The sequence below is a fragment of the Catharus ustulatus genome, chromosome Z, assembly GCF_009819885.2.
Source record: "Catharus ustulatus isolate bCatUst1 chromosome Z, bCatUst1.pri.v2, whole genome shotgun sequence".
Taxonomy (NCBI): Eukaryota; Metazoa; Chordata; class Aves; order Passeriformes; family Turdidae; genus Catharus; species Catharus ustulatus.
Window position 1 is genome coordinate 623,591 of NC_046262.2, and position 15,412 is coordinate 639,002.

General features: G+C 29.3%; 2 protein-coding genes across 2 annotated transcripts in view; both read left to right on the forward strand.

Moving 5' to 3' along the window:
• Window positions 1-5,856: 5,856 nt before the first annotated feature.
• Window positions 5,857-7,850, forward strand: LOC117010738 (netrin receptor DCC-like). The gene is made up of 2 exons (XM_033085653.1): window positions 5,857-5,953; window positions 7,513-7,850. The coding sequence occupies exons 1-2, from the start codon at window positions 5,887-5,889 to the stop codon at window positions 7,848-7,850; spliced, it is 405 nt and encodes a 134-aa protein (XP_032941544.1). The 5' UTR covers window positions 5,857-5,886.
• Window positions 7,851-8,840: 990 nt separating this feature from the next.
• LOC117010739 (netrin receptor DCC-like) overlaps window positions 8,841-15,412 on the forward strand; it is a 31,777-nt gene continuing 25,205 nt past the window's right edge. The window contains exons 1-4 of the mRNA XM_033085654.1: window positions 8,841-9,009; window positions 10,387-10,680; window positions 12,970-13,120; window positions 14,611-14,747. Of these exons, the coding sequence (XP_032941545.1) occupies window positions 8,841-9,009; window positions 10,387-10,680; window positions 12,970-13,120; window positions 14,611-14,747 (751 nt within the window). The remainder of the gene's footprint in view (window positions 9,010-10,386; window positions 10,681-12,969; window positions 13,121-14,610; window positions 14,748-15,412) is intronic.

Below are 15,412 nucleotides of genomic sequence, written 5' to 3' on the forward strand. Positions count from 1 at the left end.
ATGAGGAAAAAATGGGAATAAAATGGGGGAAAAAAGGGGAAAAAATGGGAATAAAATGGGGAAAAAATGCAGAAAAAGAGGGAAATAATAGGGAAAAAAGAAAGGAAAAATGGGATAAAAATGGGGAAAAAATAGGAAAAAAATGGAGAAAAAAGGGAATTAATAGGGGGAAAATAGGGGAAAAATGGAATAAAAATGGGGAAAAATGGGGAAAAAATGGGGAAAAAAATGGGAATTAATAGGGGGGAAAAAAGAGAAAAAATGGGATAAAAATGGCGAAAAAATGGGATAAAATGGGATTTAAATGGGGAAAAATGGGGAATAAATGGAATTAAAAAGGGAAATAAATGGGGGAAAATTGGGGAAAAAATGGGGAAAAAATGGGAATTAAATGGGGAAAAAATGGGAATTAAATGGGAAATAAATGGGGAAAAATAGGGGAAAAAATGGGGAAAAAATTGAATAAAAATGAGATAAAAATGGGGGCAAAATGAGGGGAAAATAGGGAAAAAAAACAGGAAAAAATGGGATAAAAATGGGATAAAAAATGGGGAAAAAATGGGATAAAAATGAGAAAAAAAGGGAATTAATAGAGGGAAAAAAAGGGAAAAAATGGGATAAAAATGGGGAAAAAATGGGGAAAAAAAGGGAATTAATGGGGGAAAAAAAGGGAAAAAGTGGGATAAAAAATGGGGAAAAAATGCGAATTAATAGGGAAAAAATGGGGTAAAATAGGGGAAAAATGGAATAAAAATGGGAGAAAAATGGGGAGAAAAATGAGGGAAAATGGGTAAAAAATGGGGAAAAAATAGAGAAAAATAACAGAGAAAAATGGGAAAAAATGAGATTAAAAGGGGGAGGACATGGGGTAAATCTGAGGGAAAAATGGGATAAAAAAGGAGTAAAAATGTTTAAAAAATGGGATAAAAACGGGACAAAAGTGGGATAAAAATGGGGAAAAAATAGAGAAAAAATGGGATAAAAATGCGATAAAAATGGGGAAAAAAACCGAATAAAAACCCAAAAAAATCGGATAAAAACCTGGAACGCCTCCACCCCTCCCCTGCCACCTCTTTCATCCCTTAAACAACAAAAAACCCTTAAAAAAAAAAATAAATAAAAAATAAAAAGCCGCGAATCCCCGACCGGAACCTGAGGGGGCGCTCAAGGCCTGGGCCGCGCCTAGGCCGCGTTTTTATTTCGCTTTTTTTTCCCCTTTTATTTCCATTTAAAAAATTATTTTCTTTCATTTTCCCGCTGCGAAGTGAAGGATTGATGGATTAAACGCAAAATTTGAAGTTAATTTTATTTTATTTTAATTTTTTAATCCGTGAGGGGAAGGGGGGGGGATCCCCCACCGGAACCTGAGGGGGCGCCCGAGGCCTGGGCCGCGCCTAGGCCGCGTTTTTATTTCGCTTTTTTTCCCCTTTTATTTCCATTTAAAAAATTATTTTTTTTTCATTTTCCCCCTCCTATGTGAAGGATTGACGGATTAAACGCAAAATTTGAGGTTAATTTTATTTTATTTTAATTTTTTTATCCGTGAGGGGAAAGGGGGGGGGGATCCCCCACCGGAACCTGAGGGGGCGCCCGAGGCCTGGGCCGCGCCTAGGCCGCGTTTTTATTTCGCTTTTTTTTCCCCTTTTTTTTCCATTTAAAAAATTATTTTCTTTTAGTTTCCCGCTCCGAAGTGAAGGATTGATGGATTAAGTGCAAAATTTGAGGTTAGTTTGATTTTATTTTAATTTTTTAATCCGTGAGGGGAAGGGGGGGGGGGGGGGGGGGGCGGAGCGAGGTTTTTGTCTCTGTCCGCGGTGCCGATTCCTGAGGGGAAATTTTTTTTATTTTTAACTTTTTTCTTCATTTTTTTCACCCTCTAAATCTTAAATTATTCACCTCATAAAAATATCGGGGTTTGGGTTTTTGTGGACAGCAAAATTCCGGCGTTTTTTCCACAAAAATTATTATTTTTTTTCACTTTCGGGACTCTAAATTAACGGATTTTTCCCCCAAAAATTAATCAATTTTTGACCCTAAAATTAAAGGGAATTTTCCCCTTCCAAGACCCCAAAATTCCTGGGATTTTTCCAAAAAAATTCCCAAATTTTCCCTTTGTAGGACCCCAAAATTCCCGGGATTGCCCCCCAAATTTTCCCCTTCCAGGACCCAAAAATTCCCCAAATTTTGCCCTTCCAGGACCCCAAAATTTCCAGGATTTATCCCCAAAAATTCTCAATTTTTCCCTTTGTAGGACCCCAAAAATTTTTGGGATTTTTTCCCCTTCCAGGACCCCAAAATTCCTGGGATTTTCCCAAAAAATTGGGGTTTTTTTTCCCTTCCAGGACCCTAAAATCCCTGGAATTTTTACCCCAAAATTCCCCAATTTTTGCCCTTCCAGGACCCCAAAAAATTTCCAGGATTTTTTCTCTTTTCAGGACTCAATTCCAGGGGTTTTATCCCCAAAAATTCCCCAATTTTTCCCCTTCTAGGACCCTAAAATTGATGGGAATATTCCCCTTCCAGGACCTAAAAATTCCAGGGATTTTCACCCCAAAAATTCCCCAAATTTTTTCCCTTCCAGGACCCAAAAATTCCCCAAATTTTCACCCCAAAAATCCCCAAATTTTTTCCCTTCCAGGACCCAAAAATTCCCCAAATTTTTCCCTTCCAGGACCCAAAAATTGCCAGAAATTTTCCCTTCCAGGACCCAAAAATTCCAGGATTTTATCCCCAAAACTTCCCCAATTTTTTCCCTTCCAGGACCCAAAAATTCCCCAAATTTTTCCCTTCCAGGACCCAAAAAAATTCCCCAAATTTTTCCCTTCCAGGACCCAAAAATTCCAGGATTTTACCCCCAAAAATTCCCAATTTTTGCCCTTCCTGGACCCAAAAATTCCCAAAATTTTCCCCCAAAAAATCCCCCAATTTTTCCCTTCCAGGACCCAAAAATCCCCGAATTTTTCCCTTCCAGGACCCAAAAATTCCTGAAATTTTTCCCTTTCAGGACCCAAAAATTCCTGAAATTTTTCCCTTTCAGGACCCAAAAATTCCCAAATTTTTCCCTTCTAGGACCCAAAAAATTCCCCAATTTTCCCCTTCCAGGACCCAAACAATTCCCCAATTTTTTCCCTTCCAGGACCCAAAATTCCCAACATTTTTCCCCAAAATTTTCTGGGATTTTTCCCTTCCAGGACCCAAAAAAATTCCCCAAATTTTTCCCTTCCAGGACCCAAAAATTCCCCAAATTTTTCCCTTCCAGGACCCAAAAATTCCCCAAATTTTTCCCTTCCAGGACCCAAAATTTCTCAATTTTTTCCCTTCCAGGACCCAAAAATTCCCCAAATTTTTCCCTTCCAGGACCCAAAAATTCCCCAAATTTTTCCCTTCCAGGACCCAAAAATTCCCCAAATTTTTTCCCTTCCAGGACCCAAAATTTCTCAAATTTTGCCCTTCCAGGACCCAAAAATTCCCAAATTTTCCCCAAAAATTCCCCAAATTTTTCCCTTCCAGGACCCAAAATTTCTGAATTTTTTCCCTTCCAGGACCCAAAAATTCCCCAAATTTTCCCCTTCCAGGACCCAAAAATTCCCAAATTTTCACCCCAAAAATTCCCCAAATTTTTCCCTTCCAGGACCCAAAAATTCCCCAAATTTTTCCCTTCCAGGACCCAAAAATTCCCCAAATTTTTCCCTTCCAGGACCCAAAAATTCTCCAAATTTTTCCCTTCCAGGACCCAAAAATTCCCAAAATTTTCCCCAAAAAGTTCCCAAATTTTTCCCTTCCAGGACCCAAAAATTCCCCAATTTTTCCCTTCCAGGACCCAAAAATTTCCTGAATTTTTCCCTTCCAGGACCCAAAAATTCCCCAAATTTTTCCCTTCCAGGACCCAAAAATTCCCAAATTTTTCCCTTCCAGGACCCAAAAATTCCTGGAATTTTCCCCTTCCAGGACCCAAAAATTCCCAAGATTTCCCCCCAAAATTGATTTTTTTTCCCTTCCAGGACCCAAAAATTCCCCAAATTTTTCCCTTCCAGGACCCAAAAATTCCCCAAATTTTCCCCTTCCAGGACCCAAAAATTCTCCAAATTTTTCCCTTCCAGGACCCAAAAAATTCCCGGGATTTTCCCCCCCAAATTTTGAGGTCCTGGAAGGGTAAAAAAAAATTCCTGAATTTTTTTGGGGGAAAAATTTGGGAATTTTTGGGTCCTGGAAGGGAAAAATTTTTGAATTTTGGGTCCTGGAAGGGTAAAAAAAATTCCTAAAATTATTTTGGGGAAAATTCGGGAATTTTTGGGTCCTGGAAGGGAAAAATTTGGGAATTTTTGGGTCCTGGAAGGGAAAAATTTGGGGAATTTTTGGGTCCTGGAAGGGAAAAATTTGGGGAATTTTTGGGGGTAAAATCCCAGGAAAAATTTTATTTTATTTTATTTTTATTTTATTTTATTTTTATTTTATTTTATTTTATTTTATTTTATTTTTATTATTTCATTTTATTTCATTTTATTTTATTTTATTTTATTTTATTTTATTTTATTTCGTTTTATTTTATTTTTATTTTATTTTATTTTATTTTGTTTTATTTTATTTTAATTCTATTTTATTTAATTTTATTTTAATATTTATTTAATTTTATTTTATTTTTATTTTTTTATTTTATTTTATTTTATTTTATTTTATTTTAATTACATTTTATTTATTTTATTTTATTTTATTTTATTTTTATTTTATTTTATTTTATTTTATTTATTTCCATTTTATTTAAATTCAATTAATTAAAATTAAAAATATTTTTAAATTTATTTTATTTATTTTACTTTATTTTATTTATTTTATTTTATTTTATTTTATTTATTTTATTTATTTTATTTTTAAGTTATTTTATTTTATTTATTTTATTTTATTTTATTTTCATTTTTTAAATTTTATTTTTTTATAATTTCATTTTATTTTATTATTATTTTAATTTAATTTATTTTGCTTTATTTTTAATTTAATTTAATTTAATTTTTATTTTATTTTTTACTTTATTTTGATTTTATTTTATTTATATTTTTATTTTATATTTTACTTTATTTTAATTCCATTTTATTTAAATTAAATTAATAAAATTAAAAATATTTTTTAAATTATTTTATTTTATTTATTTTATTTTATTTTATTTTATCTTATTTTGTATTTTATTTATTTTATTTATTTTATTTTATTTTATTTTATTTTCATTTTTAAAATTTTATTTTATTATAATTTCATTTTATTTTCTTATTATTTTAATTTAATTTTTTTTGCTTTATTTTTAATTTATTTTAATTTAATTTAATTTTTATTTTATTTTATTTTTTACTTTATTTTTATTTTATTTTATTTATATTTTTATTTTTTATTTTATTTTATTTTATTTTATTTTAATTCCTTTTTATTTAAATTAAATTAATAAAAATTAATATTTTTATTTATTTTATTTTATTTCATTTCATTTATTTCATTTTAATTTATTTTTATTTTATTTTATTTTATTTTTATTTTATTTTTTTTTTTTTTTAATTTTAATTTATTTTTTATTTTATTTTAGTCTCTTTTATTTTATTTTATTTAGAATTTATTTTTATTTTATTTTATTCTTGAGTTTATTTTATTTTTTATTTATTTATTTATTTTAATTTTAATTTAATTTTATTATCACTTTATTTTAATTTATTTCATTTTATTTTAATTTAATTTCATTTTTATTTTTTTTTATTTCATCATATTTTATTATATTTTATTAAATAATTTTAATATTTTCTTTTATTTCATTATATTTTATTATATTTCATTAAATAATTTTAATTTATTTCTATTTTTTTTCCACAGAAAAACCCAAATTTAAATAAAAATAAAATTTTGGAAATGATGATTCCCCTTCCCTGGATTTGCCTCCTGCTCTGCTGCTCCCTGGAAAATTCCAGAATTTCTGGTGAGTTCCAAATCCCAAATTTTAATTTTTTTTGACACAAAAAATCAGGAAAAAAGTAAAAAAAAATTGAAAAAAATCAGAAAAAAAATCAGAAAAAAATCAAAAAAAATCAGAAATAAATCAGAAATAAATCAGAAATAAATCTGAAATAAATCTGAAATTGATCAGAAATAAATCAGAAATAAATCAGAAATAAATCAAAAAAACTCAGAAAAAAATCAGAAAAAAAATTGAAAAAAAATTCAGAAATAAATCAGAAATCTGAAATAAATCAGAAATAAATCAGAAAAAATTAGAAAAAATTTGAGAAAAATGTGAAAAAATCTGGGAATAAATTTTAATAAAAGGCAGAAAAAAATTCAGAAAAAATGTGGAAAAAATCTGAAAAAAATCAGATTAAATGAGGAAAAAAATCAGAAAAAAACCTGAAAAAAATCTGAAAAAAATAAAAAAAAATCAGAAAAAAAAAGAGAAAAAAATCAGAAAAAATTAGAAAAAATCAGAAAAAAAATCAGAAAAATTCAGAAAAAAATCTGAAAAAGATCAGAAAAAAATCACCAAGAAATTCAGAAAAAAATCAGAAAAAATAGGAAAAAAAATCAGTAAAAATCAGAAAAAAATTACAAAAAAATCAGAAAAAAATCAGAAAAAAATGGGAAAAAAGTCAGAAAAAAACCCAGAAAAAAACCAGAAAAAATCACAAAATATTCAGAAAAAAATCAGAAAAAAATCACAAAAAATTCAGAAAAAAATCACAAAAAAATCAGAAAAAATAGGAAAATATCAGGAAAAAATTCAGAAAAAAATTGAAAAAAAATCACAAAAAACTCTGAAAAAAATCAGAAAAAATTCAGAAAAAAACCACAAAAGATTCAGAAAAAAATCAGAAAAAAATCAGAGAAAAGCATAGAAAAAAATGCGAAAAAAATAAAAAAAAAACATGAAAAAATCAGAAAAAAATCACGAAAAATTCAGAAAAAATCAGAAAAAAAATCACAAAAAATTAGAAAAAAAATTCAGAAAAAAAATCAGTAAAAAATCACAATAAATTCATAAAAATCAGAAAAAAATCAGAAAAAAAATCAGAAAAAATTCAGAAAAAATTAGAAAAAAAACAGAAAAAAATCCCAAAAAATTCTCAAAAAATCATTAAAAAATCACAAAAAAATTCAGAAAAAAATCACAGAAAAATTGAAAGAAAACCCAAAAATTTCACAAAAAATTCAGAACAAAATGAGACAAAATCAAGAAAAAATCAGAAGGAAAACCAGAAAAAAATGCGAAAAAAATCAGAAAAAAACATGAAAAAATCACCAAAAAATCACTAAAAAATCACAAAAAAATGAGAAAAAAGTCACAAAAAATTCCGAATAAATGACCAAAAAAATTGCAAAAAAATCAGAAAAAATCAGAAAAAAATCAGGAAAAAATTACCAAAAAATCACAAAAAAATCAGAAAAAAATCAGAAAAAAATCAAAAAAAATTCAGAAAAAATCACAAAAAATTCAGAAAAAAATCAAAATAAAAAATTTAATTTTTTTCTATTTATTTTTTCCAGCCTCAGCCCTCCCCCCCTTCACCAGCATCCGCTTCCTCCGCGCTCCCTCCCCCTCCATAACCGCGCCCGGCTCCGACGTCGTCCTCGACTGCTCTGTGCACGTGGATGGAACAGAATCAACACCCAAAATCCTCTGGAGGAAAGATTGGGAATTCCTGGATGTGGAAAAGGATGAGAGGAGGAAACAAATCGAGAATGGGTCGCTGTGGATCCGGAACGTTCCGCAGCGGCGGCACCGCGGAGGCCATGATGGCGTTTATCGCTGCTGGGTGGGGCTGGAGGGGCTGGGAGCCGTGGGGAGCAGCGGGGCCAGCGTGGCAAATCCAGGTAAAGATTAAAAGAAACAATTTGGGGAAAAATGGGAAAAAATTGAGGAAAATTTGGAAAAAAATTGAGGAAAATTTGGAAAAAAAATTTGGTAAAAATCGGGAAAAAAATGGGGAAAAAATGGAGAAAAAATGGGAAAAAATTGGGAATAAAATGGAGGAAAATGAGGAAAAAATTGGGGAAAATTGAGAAAAAAAATGCAGAAAAATTAGGAAGAAATTGGGGAAAAAATGGAGAAAAAATGGGAGAAAATAGGAGAAAAATTGGAGAAAAAATGGGGAAAAAAGGGGAAAAAATGGAGAAAATTAGGAAAAAAATGGAGGAAAAAATAGAGAAAAATTTGAGTAAAAATTGGAAAAAATGGTGAAAAATCGGGGAAAAATTGGGGAAAAAATGGAGAAAAATTAGGAAAAAATGTGAAAAAATTAGAAAAAAAAGGGAAAAAATTGGGAAAAAAATTAGGAAAAAATGGAGAAAAAATGGGGAAAAATTAGGAAAAAATAGAAAAAAAAATGGAGAAAAAATGGGAAAAATAGGAGAAAAAATGGAGAAAAATATGGAAAAAATGGGAAAAAAAATGGAGAAAAAATGGGAAAAAAATGGGGAAAAATTAGGAAAAAATGGGGGAAAAAATGGAGAAAAAATTGAAGAAAATTAGGAAAAAATGGGGAAAAAATGGGAAAAAATTAGGAAAAAATGGAGAAAAAATAGACAAAAAATGAGGAAAGATTGGGGAAAGAATGGGAGAAAAATCAGAGAAAAAATGAGAAAAAAATCCCAAAAAATGGAGAAAAAATGGGGAAAAAAATCCCAAAAAATGGAGAAAAAATGGGAAAAAAATCCCAAAAAATGGGAAAAAAATCCCCAAAAAATGGAGCAAAAATGGGAAAAAAAATCCGAAAAAATGGGAAAAAAATCCCAAAAAAATGGGGAAAAAATGGGAAAAAAATCCCAAAAAAATGGAGAAAAAATGGGAAAAAATCCCAAAAAATGGAGAAAAAATGGGAAAAAATCCCAAGGAATGGGCTGAGGTGGCCGCGGGCTGGGTGTGGATCCGGAACGTTCCGCAGCGGCGGCACCGCGGAGGCCATGAGGGCGTTTATCGCTGCTGGGTGGGGCTGGAGGGGCTGGGAGCCGTGGGGAGCAGCGGGGCCACGGTGATAAATCCAGGTAAAGATTAAAGGGAAAAATTTGGGGAAAAATGGGGAAAAATTGGGGAAAAATTGGAAAAAAATTGGAAAAAAATTTGGTAAAAATCGGAGAAAAAATGGGGGAAAAATGGAGAAAAAAATGGAGAAAAAATGGAGAAAAAATGGAAAAAAATGGGAAAAAATGGGGAAGAAGTTGGGAAAAATCGGGAAAAAATTGGGGAAAAATAGGAGAAAAAATGGGAAAAAACAGAGAAAAATTGGGAAAAAATTGGGAATAAAATGGAGGAAAATTAGGAAAAAAATAGGAATAAAATGCAGAAAAATTAGGAAGAAATTGGGGAAAAAATGGGGAAAAAATGGGAAAAAAATGGGGAAATAATGGAGAAAAAATGAGAAAAAATTGGGAATAAAATGGAGCAAAATGAGAAAAAATTGGGGAAAAATGTGGAGAAAGTTAGGAAGAAATTAGGGAAAAAATGGGAAAAAAATGGAGAAAAAATGGAGGAAAATAGGAGAAAAAATGGAGAAAATTAGGAAAAAAATGGAGGAGAAAATGGAGAAAAAATGGGGAAAAATTGGGAAAAATTGGGGAAAAATTGGGGAAAAAATGGAGAAAATTAGGAAAAAATAGGAGCAAAATTAGACAAAAAATGGGAAAAAATGTGGGAAAAAATGAGGGAAAAATGGGGAAAAAATGGGAAAAAATGGGAGAAAAATTGGGAAAAAATAGGAGAAAAAATGGGGAAAAATTGGTGAAGAAATGGCAGAAAAATGGAGAAAAATAGGAGAAAAAATGGGGAAAAATTTGGAAAAAATTCAGAAAAAATGGGAAAAAAATGGGGAAAAAATGGAGAAAATTAGGAAAAAATGGAGGAGAAAATGGAGAAAAAATGGGAAAAAATTAGAGAAAAATGGAGAAAAAATGGGGAAAAAATGGGGAAAAAATTGGAATAAAATGGAGGAAAGTGAGGAAAAAATGGGGAAGAAGTTGGAGAAAATTAGGGAAAAATTGAGGAAAAAATGGAGAAAAAATGGGAAAAAATTGGGAAAAATTAGAAAAAAATTGGAGAAAAAATAGGAAAAAATAGGAGAAAAATAGGAGAAAAAATGGGAAAAAATGGGGAAAAAATGGGAAAAAATTAGGAAAAAATGTGGAAAAAATGGGAAAAAATTAGGAAAAAATGGGGAAAAAACAGACAAAAAATTAGGAAATATTGGGAAAAAAATGGGAGAAAAATCAGAGAAAAAAATGGGAAAAAAAACCCCAAAAAATCAGAAAAAAATTGAAAAAAAATGTTTATTAATTTCCCCTTAAACCAACCAACTTCCCCATTAAAAAAACCCCAAAAAACCATTAAAAACCCATTTTAATTTCAATTTTTTTTCTCTTTTTCAGCCCCTCTCCGCTCCCTTTCCCTCCCCACCTCCATCTCAATTTTCCAGGGCGATCCCCTCCTCCTCCCCTGCCAATTCCAGGCTGACCCAACCCCAAAAATCCGTTGGCAGAAGGACAGGGAGGATTTTCCTGCTGGAAATTCGGAATTTTCTGACCCAAGAATGGCCTTGTTGCCCTCGGGGACGTTGCAGATTTCGGGGGTCAGGAGCGATGATGCCGGGAGTTATCGGTGCTTGGTGAAATATTTTGGGAGTTCCAGAGTGGGGAATGAAATAGAAGTCAAGGTTTTGGAAGGTAAGAAAGTTTGGGATTTTTTGGAGATTTTTATTTTATTTTTGGGGATTTTTTAGGGATTTTTCGGGGATTTTTTGGGATTTTTTGGGAATTTTTGGGGATTTTTTAGGGATTTTTTGGGGGATTTTTTTGGGATTTTTTAGGGATTTTTTAAGATTATTTTTGTATTTTTTGAGGAATTTTTTGTATTTTTTATGGAATTTTTTTGGATTTTTTGGAGATCTTTTAGGGATTTTTTTGGGATTTTTTTAGGGATTTTTAAAAATTTTTTATGGATTTTTTGGGAATTTTTTAGGATTTTTTAGAGATTTTTTAGGGATTTTTTTGGGATTTTTCGGGGATTTTTTGGGATTTTTTGGGGAATTTTTGGTGATTTTTTAGGGATTTTTTTAGATTATTTTTGTATTTTTTGAGGGATTTTTTTGGATTTTTTTGAGGATTTTTTAGGGATTTTTTTGGATTTTTTTGCGGATTTTTTAGGGATTTTTTTGGATTTTTTTGCGGATTTTTTAGGGTTTTTTTTATTTTTTTGGTGATTTTTTACGGATTTTTTGGGATTTTTTTGGGATTTTTTAGGATTTTTTTAGGGATTTTTTGGGATTTTTAGAGATTTTTTGGTGATTTTTTAGGGATTTTTTTGAATTTTTTATAGTTTTTTTTAGGGTATTTTTTGGGGATTTTTTAGGGATTTTTTTGGTGATTTTTTAGGGATTTTTTTTGAATTTTTAGGGAATTTTTGGGGATTTTTTGGGAATTTTTTGTATTTTTTTAGGGATTTTTTTGGGATTTTTTGGGGATTTTTGGGAATTTTTTAGGGAATTTTTTGGTATTTTTTGGGGAAATTTTTGGATTTATTTTTTATTTTTTAGGGATTTTTTTGGGATTTTTTAGAGATTTTTAAGGTATTTTTTAAGGATTTTTTAGTTTTTTTTCAGGAATTTTTTTGGGGATTTTTTGGGATTTTTTTGGGATTTTTTTTGAATTTTTTGGAATTTTTTTTGTGATTTTTTAGGGATTTTTTTGGATTTTTTATAGTTTTTTTTAGGGATTTTTTGGGATTTTTTGGAGATTTTTCGGGGATTTTTTGGTGATTTTTGAGGGATTTTTTGGATTATTTTGGGATTTTTTGGTGATTTTTTAGGGATTTTTTAGGATTTTTTAAAGGAATTTTGAATGGATTTTTTGGGGTTTTTTAGGGATTTTTTTGGTGATTTTTTGGGGATTTTTTTGGGATTTTTGGGAATTTTTTGGGATTTTTTAGGGATTTTTTGGGGATTTTTTGCGATTATTTTAAGGAATTTTTGGGGATTTTTTAGGGATTTTTTGGTGATTTTTTAGGGATTTTTTGGTAATTTTTGGGGATTTTTTGAGGAATTTTTTAGGATTTTTTAGGGATTTTTTAGGGATTTTTTTGTGATTTTTTAGGGATTTTTTTGGATTTTTTATAGGTTTTTTTAGGGTATTTTTTGGGGATTTTTAGAGATTTTTTAGGGATTTTTTAGGGATTTTTTGGGAATTTTTAGGGATTTTTTTGGATTTTTTTGGTGATTTTTTAGGGATTTTTCGGGAATTTTTGGGGAATTTTTGGGGATTTTTTGAGGAATTTTTGGATTTTTTTGGTGATTTTTTAGGGAATTTTTGGGATTTTTTTGGGGATTTTTTGGAGGATTTTGTTGGGATTTTTTGGGAAATTTTTTAGGAATTTTGGACATTTTTTAGAGATTTTTTTGGGATTTTTTTGGGGTTTTCTAGGGATTTTTTGGGATTTTTTAGGGATTTTTTTGAGGTTTTTTTGGATTTTTTTGGGGATTTTTTAGGATTTTTTATAAATTTTTGTAGGGATTTTTTGGGATTTTTAGGGATTTTTTTGAATTTTTTAGGACTTTTAAAGGGATTTTTTAGGGATTTTTGGGTTTTTTTTAGGCATTTTTTGGGGATTTTTTTTAGGGATTTTTTAGGGATTTTTGGGGTTTTTTTAGGCATTTTTTGGGGATTTTTTTTAGGGATTTTTTAGGGATTTTTTCGTATTTTTTGAGGCAATTTTTTGGGGATTTTTGAGGACTGTTTTTAGGGAATTTTTGGGGGATATTTTAGGATTTTTTGGGGAATTTTTTGGGAATTTTTGGGATTTTTTTGTATATTTTATGGCATTTTTTAGTCTTTTTTGTCATTTTTTTGGGGATCTTTTTTGGATTCTTTTAGGGAATTTTTTTGAATCTTTTAAAAAATTGAATTTCAATTTATTTTAATATATTTAACATATAATTAATTTGAATTTTTTCCCCTCAGATCCCGGCGCTCCGCGGCCTCCCCGTTTCCTGCGGCGCCCAACCGACGTCAAGGCCATGACAGGAAGTGACGTCATCATGGAATGTTCCGCTTCCGGAAATCCCCAACCCGCCATCACCTGGTTCCGGGGCGACGACCTCATCCCTGTCAGGTGAGGAAATAAAAATTATTTTGGAATTTAAAAAAAAAATAAAAATTTTTTGGGATTTTTTTAGGATTTTTTTGGGATTTTTTGGGATTTTTTTAGGATTTTTTTGGGATTTTTTGGGATTTTTTAGGGTTTTTTTGGGATTTTTTTTGGATTTTTGGGGATTTTTTAGGAATTTTTTGGGATTTTTTTTGGATTTTTAAGGTATTTTGTTGGGATTTTATTATGACTTTTTAAGGATTTTTTAGGATTTTTTTAGGATTTTTTTAGGATTTTTTAGGAATTTTTTAGGATTTTTTTGGGATTTTTTAGGAATTTTTTTAGGATTTTTTTGATATTTTTATGGAATTTTTTGGGGAATTTATTGTGATTTTTTTGAGGATTTTTTTGGAATTTTTTTGCATTTTTTTCAGATTTTTTTTTATTTTTTTAGGATTTTTTTAGTATTTTTTTGGGATTTTTTAGGAATTTTTTGTGATTTTTTTGAGGATTTTTTAGGATTTTTTTAGGATTTTTTTAGGATTTTTTCGGGATTTTTTTAGGATTTTTTTAGGATTTTTTTGGGATTTTTTTTGAATTTTTTAGGAGTTTTTTAGAAATTTTTTAGGATTTTTTGGGGATTTTTTTAGGATTTTTTAGGATTTTTTAGGATTGTTTTGGGGATTTTTTAAGGATTTTTTTAGGATTTTTTTAGGATTTTTATGGAATGTTTTTGGGAATTTATTGTGATTTTTTTGAGGATTTTTTGGTATTTTTTTGGGAATTTTTTTGGGATTTTTTAGGGAATTTTTCAGATTTTTTTAGGATTTGTTTAGAATTTTTTTAGGATTTTTTTAGGATTTTTTAGGATTTTTTTTAGGAATTTTTTAGGATTTTTTTTAGGATTTTTTAGGATTTTTTTAGGATTTGTTTGGGGAATTTTTTGTGATTTTTTGGGATTTTTTTTTAATTTTTTGGGATTTTTTTGGTATTTTTTGGGAATTTTTGGGGATTTTTTTTGAAAATTTTTAGGATTTTTTAGGAATTTTTTAGAATTTTTTTAGGATTTTTTTAGCATTTTTTATGATTTTTTTAGGATTTTTTTCGAATTTTTTAGGGATTTTTTCAGATTTGTTTGGGGAATTTATTGTGATTTTTTGAGGATTTTTTGGGATTTTTTGGGGATTTTTTTGTGGATTTTTTCGGGCGTCAAGGCCCAGACAGGAAGTGACGTCATCCTGGAATGTTCCGCTTCCGGAAATTTAATTTAATTTAATTTAATTTTTTTTCATTTTATTTTATTTTACTTTATTTTATTTTGTTTCGTTTTATTTATGTTTTATTTTATTTTCTTTATTTTAAATTTTTTTATATTTTTTTTTACTTTGTTTTATTTTATTTTTATTTTACTTTTTAACTTATATTTCTTTTATTTTTTTAATTTATATTATTAAATTTTTTTTTTTTAATTTGATTTAATTTCTATTTTATTTAATTTGATTTTCTTTCCCCAGCTCCAAGAAATATTCCCTTGTTGCCGGGAGCAACCTGCGAATTTCCGCCGTGACCGAGGGCGATTCGGGGCCTTACAGCTGCACTTTGGGGTCAGGATCTGCCAATGACAGTGGGACTGCTCAGCTCCAAGTGCTGGGTGAGAATCAACACCAAAAATTCACAAATTTCACCCAAAATTTACAAAAAAATTGGAAAAATTCCCGCCAAAATTCGCCAAAAATGGCCAAGATGGCGGAAAAAAAAATGGCGAAAAAATCCGCCAAAAATTCTCAATAAAATCTTAAAAAATTCTCAAAAAAAATCTAAAATAATTCATGAAAAAATTCCCCAAAAATTCCACCAATAATTTCAAAAAAATTCCCAAAATTAAAAAAAAAAATTTTTGAAAGCAAAAAAATTCCCGTGAAAATTCGCCAAAAATTGCCAAAATGGCGGGAAAAAAATGGCGAAAAAATCGCCAAAAATTCTCAATAAAATCCTAAATAATTCTCAAAAAAAATCTAAAATAATTCATTAAAAAATCCCTCAAATTCCACCAATAATTCCCAAAAAAATTCCTAAAATTTAAAAATAAATTTTAGAAAGCAAAAAAATTCCCGTGAAAATTCGACGAATTTCGCCAAAATGGCGGAAAAAAAAATCGCGAAAAAATCCCAAAAAAATCCTAAAAAATCCTCTAAAAAATCTCAAAAAATTCTCAAAAAAAATCCCAAAAAATTCTCAATAATTTCCAAAAAATTGCCCAAAATAATCCCATAATTAAAAAAACAAACTTAAAAAAAAATGAAAAAATTTGCATGA

Excerpts from the sequence above, each read along its gene's own strand:
- LOC117010738 (XM_033085653.1), top strand. The coding sequence starts at position 5,887 with ATGATGATTCCCCTTCCCTGGATTTGCCTCCTGCTCTGCTGCTCCCTG. Across the intron at positions 5,954-7,512 it reads GGAAAATTCCAGAATTTCTG|CCTCAGCCCTCCCCCCCTTC; the intron begins GTGAGTTCCAAA and ends TATTTTTTCCAG.